Genomic DNA, 10,118 nt, shown 5'->3' with positions numbered 1-10,118 from the left:
CTGAGCGCCGTGGGGACGGTCGTGGCAGAGCCTCTGTCTCTGCGGTCAAGCCCAAGGTTATCCAAACTCCGGCCGCAGACAGCGCTCACGGCCGCGCGGACAGCCGGGCCCGCCCCAGGAAGGCTGGGCCTGGGGAGCGCGCAGACTCCGCCCCCCGCCCGGGATTGGCGCGCCGGCCGCGGGCGGAGACCGAGTCCGCGCCGTATAAATATTCATGAGCCGGCCGGGGCGCAGCAGGGCCGGAGCGGGAAGTTGGCGAAGGCCGCTGCTCCCGCCGAGGAGGAGGCGGCGGCGGGGCGCTGGCGTGCCGCTCAGGTGTCCGCTCCACCTTCCGGCCTGAATTTAGCTCCGTGAGTCCAGCGAGAAGGGGACCGCCGACACCTCGCCCTACTGCCGGCCGGAGCGCGACGCGGACTTCCACCGGAGGCGGGGCCCGTCATCCCGGCGGCGGACCGACGGACCGACGCCGGGGACAGAGGGCGGTGGCCTCGGCGGAGGCGGGCCCCGAACCCCGGCGGCAGACGCGCGGCCTTAGGGGCGAGCATGAGCCCCGGGACGCCGAAAGGGGGCCGCAGGGGCTGAACCGGGCGCGGAGCGGCCTGGCCCAGCCATCTTGACTGCGTACAGCGGCCCGCCCGAGAGGAAACTTGCTGCGCCGCCGCCCTAGGTGCCCGGCAAAGTCACCGGCGCGCGCGGAGAAAGCGAGCGAGAGAGGGACGATGAGCCGGGGGCCGGCCACTCCGCCCTGCGAGGGCTGAGCCCGGCCGGAGTGAGCGGGGCAGACCCGGGGACTTGGGTGCCCTCCGGCAGCCACCTTCGTCTCCCACGGCGCCCTGAAAACGCGTCCCGCGAAGGGGCCAGGCTATCGGCAGACCCGCCACCCCCCCCCCCCCCCGCTCCCGGGAGAGGCGGGAGAGAGCCCGGCAGGGCGCCCTCTCTCCCCTCCTCCGGCGCTCTTGCAGGATCTCCCAGCGCCCCTCCGCGCGCCGCCCGGAGGGCGAAGGCGCGTGGCCGAGGCGCGCAGCATGGAGTGGGGTTACCTGTTGGAAGTGACCTCGTTGCTGGCAGCCCTGGCGCTACTGCAGCGCTCCAGCGGCGCTGCGGCCGCCTCGGCCAAGGAGCTGGCGTGCCAGGAGATAACCGTGCCGCTATGCAAGGGCATCGGCTACAACTACACCTATATGCCCAACCAGTTCAACCACGACACGCAGGACGAGGCGGGCCTGGAGGTGCACCAATTTTGGCCGCTGGTGGAGATCCAGTGCTCGCCCGACCTCAAGTTCTTCCTGTGCAGCATGTACACGCCCATCTGCCTGGAGGACTACAAGAAGCCCCTGCCTCCCTGCCGCTCGGTATGCGAGCGCGCCAAGGCCGGCTGCGCGCCCCTCATGCGCCAGTACGGCTTCGCCTGGCCCGACCGCATGCGCTGCGACAGGCTGCCCGAGCAGGGCAACCCTGACACGCTGTGCATGGACTACAACCGCACCGACCTCACCACGGCCGCGCCCAGTCCACCACGGCGCCCGCCGCCGCCGCCGCCGCCCGGCGAGCAGCCGCCCTCCGGCAGCGGCCACGGCCGCCCGCCCGGAGCCCGGCCCCCGTCCCGCGGCAGGGGCGGCGGCGGGGACGCGGCTGCGCCCCCCGCGCGCGGCGGCGGCAGTGGCGGCGGAGGCGGGAAGGCGCGGCCCCCTGGCGGCGGCGCGGCGCCCTGCGAGCCGGGCTGCCAGTGCCGCGCGCCCATGGTGAGCGTGTCCAGCGAGCGGCACCCTCTCTACAATCGCGTCAAGACGGGCCAGATCGCCAACTGCGCGCTGCCCTGCCACAACCCGTTCTTCAGCCAGGACGAGCGCGCCTTCACCGTCTTCTGGATAGGTCTGTGGTCGGTGCTCTGCTTCGTGTCCACCTTCGCTACCGTCTCCACCTTCCTCATTGACATGGAGCGCTTCAAGTACCCCGAGCGGCCCATCATTTTCCTCTCGGCCTGCTACCTCTTCGTGTCTGTTGGCTACCTGGTGCGCCTGGTGGCGGGCCACGAGAAGGTGGCGTGCAGCGGCGGCGCAGGGGCCGCAGGCGGGGCGGGGGGCGCCGGGGGCGCGGCGGCGGGCGCGGGGGCGGCGGGCGCGGGCGCGGGCGGCCCGGGCGGGCGCGGCGAGTACGAGGAGCTGGGTGCCGTAGAGCAGCACGTGCGCTACGAGACCACGGGCCCGGCGCTTTGCACCGTAGTCTTCCTGCTCGTCTACTTCTTCGGCATGGCCAGCTCCATCTGGTGGGTGATCCTGTCGCTCACGTGGTTCCTGGCGGCGGGCATGAAATGGGGCAATGAGGCCATCGCCGGCTACTCGCAGTACTTCCACCTGGCCGCGTGGCTCGTGCCCAGCGTCAAGTCTATCGCCGTGCTGGCGCTCAGCTCGGTGGACGGCGACCCGGTGGCGGGCATCTGCTACGTGGGCAACCAGAGCTTGGACAACCTGCGCGGCTTCGTGCTGGCGCCGCTGGTCATCTACCTCTTCATCGGCACCATGTTCCTGCTGGCCGGCTTCGTGTCGCTCTTCCGCATCCGCTCGGTCATCAAGCAGCAGGGCGGCCCCACCAAGACACATAAGCTGGAGAAGCTCATGATCCGCCTGGGCCTCTTCACCGTGCTCTACACCGTGCCCGCCGCCGTCGTGGTCGCCTGCCTTTTCTACGAGCAGCACAACCGCCCGCGCTGGGAGGCCACGCACAACTGCCCGTGCCTGCGGGACCTGCAGCCGGACCAGGCGCGCCGGCCCGACTACGCCGTCTTCATGCTCAAGTACTTCATGTGCCTGGTGGTGGGCATCACGTCGGGCGTGTGGGTCTGGTCTGGCAAGACGCTCGAGTCGTGGCGCGCGCTGTGCACCCGCTGCTGCTGGGCCAGCAAGGGCGCGGGCGCGGCCGGCGCGGGCGCGGCGGGGGGCGGCCCCGGGGGCGGGGGCCCGGGGGCCGGCGGGGGCGTGGGGCCGGGCGGTGGGGCGGGCTCCCTGTACAGCGACGTCAGCACCGGCCTGACGTGGCGGTCTGGCACGGCCAGCTCCGTGTCTTATCCAAAGCAGATGCCATTGTCCCAGGTCTGAGCGGAGGGGAGGGGGCGTCCGGGAGGGCTGGAGAGGGGGCGAGGAGACCGAGTGTTGCGGCGGGGGGGGACACTCGGAGGCAGAGGGTCCCCCCCTCACCGTGTTGATTGCTATTAGCATGATAATGAACTCTTAATGGTATCCATTAGCTGGGACTCGCTTAGAACAAAGTACCTGGCATTGAAGGCTCCCAGCCCCAGCCCCCGTTCCTCCACCGACGGGCGAGGAATTCCTCCCGCCAGGCGTTAATTTGTCTTGGCAGAGGAGCGTGAGCTCTGCTGCCGCGTTTCCAGGACCCAAGGTTTGGAACCCTCGCTGGTTGCCATTTGCTGAGCTTGAAGCCAGACCTACAGATTTCACCTGAGGGACCTAGTTTCCGCCCTCGACTCTCCTGCGTAAACCCTCACCCCTAACACGTCCTAGAGGAGGGATGACCGCGACCTAATGGGATTGCACGGTTTGGGTATTCTTAATGACCAGGCAGATGCCTTAAGTAAACAAACAAGAAATGTCTTAATTATACACCCCAAGTAAATACGGGTTTCTTACATTAGAGGATGTATTTATATAATTATTTGTTAAATTGTAAAAATGTGTAAAATATGTACATATCCAAAGATATACAGTCTGTACATTTTCTGTAAAAAGTTTAGAGGCCACCCCTGTAAGAACAAATATAAGTATTCTATTTTGGCAATAAAATGACTTTTGATAAATGATTTAAACATTGCCCTCTCCCCCTGCCTCTCCTAAACTGTTAAACCTTGAAAGTGCTTTTTGCTGAGGGCCCGTTGGAAACACGGACATTTCCTAGTTTCTCATTATGTACGCTGCCCTTAGGCATGGAGAAAATGACCTGTTAAACTCTAGCTCCTAAGTTGTTAGCAAAGTTGAAATATCACTATTGAACTGAAATCACGATTAAGATTTTGCACCTTTCCCGAGAAGGTGGTGTTTTTTGAATGGTAGCTCTTTTCTGATTCATGGGTAACAACACTCACCTTAGTGTATGTAAACGGAACTTTTGCAAGGCACTAATTCCACTCCGCCTTGTTATTTATCTTGTATGATATCACTAAAGGCTTCAGACTCCACGTTCATTTCTCACGTCTGTGATTCTGAAAGCACCTGCTCTTGCAGGACTGAACACACTGCTGAAGGGTAGGGTAGAGGTTAATGTTTTAAGCCATCGATCACACTTTACAGTGTAAGTCACTCGACAATTTGGTGGTAGAGCAGGCGCTCTTTACTGGATTAAACTAACGGGTTAACATCTTAATAACCTTCCAGGCTTGTGTATATCACATGTGCTGCTTTTCCTAGAGAAAAAGCTATTGTTCCTCTGTCAAGACTAAGCTAATTGATTTGAGCAGAGAAGGCTGTTGAATTAGCAGAAGAATGCTTTGGCAATTGTTGAACTTTTTACCTGTCTGCCTAGTGGCTCAGCACATCATTCCTTTAAGAGGAACCAAATGAATAGGGTTAATCTGTAGGGAACTTGGTCTTTTGAGTTTGAAAAACTTTGATCTTTTCTCCTCTCCAAATGTGCTGTATAGTCTGAAGTTTCTTTCCCTGCGGCCCGGCTCCTCTTGGTGCAGACCAATTGGCCACCGCGGAGCCTTAAAGTTCTTCCATTAAAGGGATGTGGGACTTTTACTTTAAAAAGGAGAGAGAGCGAGGGAGAGGAAGACTTGTAACAGTTAGTGAAGACCAGAGGCACAAGTGCGCGCAGCCTTTTAAACAGCTTTCCCCGGCATTGTTAGCCAGCCTGCAGGCAGCTAGGCATGGGTTGAAGCATTATAGAAAAGGGCTCTGAATGCCCTACAGGTGGTCTGTGCACATAATCCCCCAATTTAAAGCGTTTTCCTTTGCTGGACAATTGCATTACAAAACTCCCTTCTTTTTCGCTCCTAATTGAACCAATGAACTATTATAAACTACAAGTTTTTCGTAAAAAAAAAAAAAAAAAGAGAGAGAGAAAACCTTCAGTGCCTAAATTCTATTGACTAAATTCTGGCAAGTTTTCTGAACCGAACCTTTTAAAGCACCGGAAGTAAAAGCTTCTTCAGCAGACATTCCTCTTTTTCAGATATTTTTATTCCTCTTGCTTGTTATTTTCGGACAGATTAGCAATAATTTAAAAGTAATTGGTAAGGTTGTGTGTTCAGACTGAAAAGATAGCCCCAGGTCCCTTATTAACCTGTCAATCAAGATAAGAAATGGGCAGATACCCTGCTAATGATGGGGGGCATCAAACATTGGGGGCTGGGTGGGGACTTGTTCGCTGCATCCTGCTAAGAAGTTTGTTCTCTTTACTTCTCCTAATAGGAATATTTAGTGGTTCAAAAATTTTTTTCTTTTAATGAATAGGATGGAAACTACTTCTTTGACTGGTCTTTGTCATGTAAGAGGCTTTTAAGGAGGGTTTCTTGGGAGAAACATTTTGCAAATCCTTTCCAGAGTCATTCTTGGTGTTAATTGGATTTTTAAAATTAGATATACGGGAAGAACACCTACTTTAGCTATCATGCCGATTATATATATATTTTAAGTCAGAACCACTGTAAAATCTTCACCTCCTGGCAGTTTATATTAAAGAATTACTATTTTGTAACTTGGATACCAGTGAGTGGCCTGCGTCTAACCCATGGGGTGGCTCTCATGTGCTCTGTGTACATAAACCAGCCATAAACTTACACTTTCAGTTATAAAGTTTTAAAGGCAGTTCCCATAGGCTTTATCACGTATGTGAGAAGGAGAGACAGTTAAAAGACTAGTTAGCATATTGGTTTCCAAGTTTAGCAGGAGTCTCACTATTGACATATTTTCAACTATGTGACGGTGGTAAAGGTTCAACTTTGAAGTTTTTTCCTTTATTAATTCTTCAGTATAGCCTTGTAAAATGCCACCTTTGATCACTTTTACAAAATGGCTACAATTCTGAGGACAGCTCTTAGGAGAGAGCTGCACCTGTCATCGCAGAGGCTGATTTTAGAGACTGAAAATGAAAACAGAGCGCTAGTTCCTTGAATTGCAAAGTTGCCAGTACCCAAAAGGTATCTATTAATGGGATTAAAGATTCCAAATAGGTTTGAGGAGTGGGAAAAGGGAGGAAGAGTATTTGGCCACCAGCGTTAGATGAACATAGATGGATCCCTCACCAAGGCATGGAGCCAGTATGAGTTTCTGAAAACCTCGTCAAATATGGGGGGACGAGGAGGGGATAAGGTTACTGTGTGGCTAGAAGATCAATGTAAGTAAAGTCTAATATGGTTAAAAGCATTAGAAAACCCAAAGCTCATTAAAAGCACTTGTGGCAGAAGTTATGTGAAACACTTTCTTTTTGTTTTATAATGAACGCAATTTGAAAGTACCACAAAACAGAGGGGAAAGTGTATTAGAAGTTTAAGGAGCAAACTTTGTCACCATTACAGTGACACCTGTATTGATGTCACCTGCATTGATGACCTTAGAGGTTTCTGTAAGTCTTCAAAGTTAGAGGGAAGGAAATAGGATTGCTTTGCCAAAAGAAAAGTCACAAGTGGAGCCTCACACAGTTGTGAGCACAGGATGCAATTGAAAGCATAGTTACAAAATAGTCCCTTGAGATGCAGCACACAGCGCCCGCGGTGATCAACTTCCACACGATACAATACTGCCACCTGGCGATGCTGCCAAGTTCCAGAACCGGAGGATGGGCGGGCTCCCTCATTTCAATTCTTTCAACTACTGAGCCCCCCGCAGTGCAGGCCTGACCCCTGAACAGAAGGCCTGCAGCTATTTTGTATTCATAATTTTGAACTCTTTCTCTCAAGGAAAAGATTCCCCAAACTGCATCCGTTTACAGCCCCAAGAGACCTCAGTTGAATTAAACCCTCGATACAACAGTTATGCGAAAACTCTAAGCTGGGTTGAAATCCAATGATAGGTCTTTTAAAAAATTGTCTTCTGAGTTACTTTTATTTCAAGAATGAGCAGCTCACCAAAGATTCACCACACCAGAATTTAGTGGGAGAAAGAATAAATCGTGAAGACCATGTTGGCGGGAGCCATGCAGTCGGCTCGTTCATTTCAGTACACGCCTTACCGTCTCCCACCAAGCAGTCCATCTGTGGAGTCCGGTGGATGCTCTCCAATGCCGCGCACGAACGCTGCTGGCTTGAGAGGGACGCAGGCTGTCCGCCATTGTCTAGCCAGGTGTTCGTGGAAGCACACCACAGAATAGAAACCGTGCCAGGATACAGGTCAGCCAAAGGGAAGAGAGGGGGAGGCGTCAGTTCTGGAATAGTTGAGCACAGCAGTGTGGGGAGACCAGGCCTGCGAGGAGGGCGTATAGAAAGGGACAGCTTCACGAAGCCCGTGTCTGAAGGCTTCTTGCTGCTGAAGGTCAGAATGATAGGGCCAGGTGGGAGGGGGTGGCACTGGTCAAGGGGAAGGGGACCAAAGAAGGTCTTAGAGGTCACCTGTGCGATCCTGGAGTTTTCAAGGGGTTATTGAGAACCTTGCTGCTCTGTGAACAAGGAAAAGCAGCGTGACCTAAGAATATGTGATGGAACGTGGAATCGGAAGTTGTGCTGTATCCAGACCCACAGCCGTTCTGCACGCACACGAAGGTGCCTCATTTTCAGGCCAGGAAACTGATGCCCGAAGCGGACCCGACTCGCCCAAGGTCATACAGCCAGGAGCAGAGCTGGGCTTAGAAGCCACAGGTACTACATGTCACTCCTATTTCCCTAGGCCTTTCCCGCTGCCCTGGTGTCTGTGTAAGTCCCTAAGGCCACCAACCACCATGCACATCCATCCCTGACATCAGCTCTCCTGGCCATGTTCAGCCAGTCCCCGAATCCTACCAGAGTCCAGGTTTTCCATGGTCTGGTGCTGACCTACAGAGGAACATTCGAGCACACAGCCTGAGAAGCTGCCCGGAGAGCTCCGGGAACGTTTGCCTCTCCGGCCCCTGGCCGACACAGGCCAGCTCACCTGCTCTGCACTGCCCACATTCACAGTAACACGATAATTGGCAGTGACTGGGAGGAAGGAAGTGGTCAGTGGCTGATGGAGTCACACCGGGGGGAGGGCCCCAAAGTGGGAGCACCATGCCCTGGTCAGCAGAGGCCTGGAGCCTCCAGGAAGAAAGCGAAGCCGCTGGGTGCTGAAGAGCCAGGCCGGAGCAGCAAACAGAGAGTGTGGCTGAGCCCCGCGGAAATCTCTGGAGGGAGAGGACCAACGGGAAGGGAGATGAACTCAGCTGATTTAAACCACAGGCTCCAGGAGATGCCCCAAGAGGCTGGTGGTACCCGGAATGGGGCGGCGAGAGAAGGATGGAGTGAAGGAACGGGCCAGGCAAGAGCAAAGTCAAGATAAATTTTAACTAAATGACCATGTTTTAACGGCTTTCCAAGCCTTGGGGAGAACCATTATTCACCAAGGACAAAAGTACCTATTTATAGCACCTTATTTAATGCTCAGGTGAACCGTACACTAATTTAAATTAGAAAAACTATTTCCAACGTTCATCCTCTAACAAACCTGTTTCTAATTAACTAACACCCTGGCAGTAGCTCTCACCCCCGCCTACGTGCTAGAGGGGTGTTTCTTAAAAACACCATGTCTCGGCAGCACCCCAGACCAGCTGAACCAGAACTTCTGGGCATGGAATCTGGGAATTCAAGGTTTTCTTAGGCTACCCCAGGTGAATGATTCTCACGTGTAGGCAGAGTTGTAAGCCAGCGAACTGCAACTGAAGGTGACGTTATGATCTAAAGCGAAACAAAATACAACTAGAAGTTAACTAAGCAAACTGCTTTTGTCATCCAATTTAACTAATTTAAATGGAAGTGGTTATTTTTTTTCACCTTAAGTAAATATTTGGGAGAGGACAAGGGTGCCCTCACCTGGTCCAAAGGGAGAACTTCATGCTATGTTGTTTTGAATGGAAGCTCTCGCTACACAGGGCTGTTTTGGATAACCATGCTTTTGCTTTCACTTGTAATGAAACAACCAAAAACTGGGTACATAGGGAATGATTCTCTTAACCTAGAAATTAAACCCAACCTGTAAACCTAGAAGGACCCAATCATGTCGATATATTATTAGTAGAAGCTATTACAATTAAAGATACTCTTTTTCTTCAGTAAATGTTTATTTAGTAAAACCAACTCAGCTAGAAATGAAGGTTCATGCTGTGGTGGCCTGACCTGGGTGTGACTTTCCAAGACCAAGTGATCTGTCACCCTGTAGTCCTAGAGGCAGGCACGCTGTGATCCTGAATCTATGTCACCATGTGTATCTTCAAAAGTAAACTCATACTATCTTACCTGATGCTGGAACTTTGCTTAAGTTATAGAATTTTTCGGATAACGTGTATTCAGTGCAGAAATCTACTCTTTCTCCAGGTACCCTGAAAGAAGGGACGAGTCCTTGACCAAAGACCCAGAAAGTGAGATTCATTCCGCAAGTAAACTCTGAGGTTTTCCTGAGTCTACCTAACAAGTATGATCTTAGATCTTAACTGTCACACCTCATCCAATTTCTGTAAGAAAGAGTCTGAGCAGAGGGTCATAGGTCAAACCCATAGACAGGATACAAATTTTGTGTAATACCGTTAAAGAGCATGCTTGGCTATACTTAATAGGAACCAAAAAGAAGTTAATTCCAGGAATTAGGACACAGACAACTTTGGGGGGCCAAAAAAGTGGAAGTTGCTAAAATGGAAGTTGTTATTAAAAGGATCTGTTAGAACCAAACAAAAGGTATCATTTCGTAGCATCACTGGGATTAGAAATACAGGATGTAGCTGTAGACACTTAGCTTGTGAAAATGAACATATGTGTGCCCTCATTAAAAATACCCTCCTCAAAAAAAAAAAAATACCCTCCTCGATCCTTGTGGTTTACATTTTATTTGAATCTGTGCACTTAGGACATTGGTACAAAGAGAAGAGGTTCATCCCTTGGACCTTATGCAGTCACAAGTGTTTATTCACTCATCTCATCATCCAGCCGCCCAGTGACCCAAGCATCC

The 10,118-nt window shown here is 53.0% G+C and overlaps 1 protein-coding gene across 1 annotated transcript; it reads left to right on the top strand.

The window, feature by feature from the left end:
* Positions 1-1,025: 1,025 nt before the first annotated feature.
* FZD8 (frizzled class receptor 8) lies at positions 1,026-3,095 on the top strand. The gene has a single exon (XM_065872240.1). The coding sequence runs from the start codon at positions 1,026-1,028 to the stop codon at positions 3,093-3,095; it is 2,070 nt and encodes a 689-aa protein (XP_065728312.1).
* The last annotated feature ends 7,023 nt before the right edge of the window (positions 3,096-10,118 follow it).

The sequence above is a fragment of the Phocoena phocoena genome, chromosome 2 (assembly GCF_963924675.1).
Source record: "Phocoena phocoena chromosome 2, mPhoPho1.1, whole genome shotgun sequence".
Classification (NCBI taxonomy): domain Eukaryota; kingdom Metazoa; phylum Chordata; class Mammalia; order Artiodactyla; family Phocoenidae; genus Phocoena; species Phocoena phocoena.
Note: the sequence above shows the minus strand (reverse complement) of the source record. Positions and strands in the feature narration are given on the sequence as shown.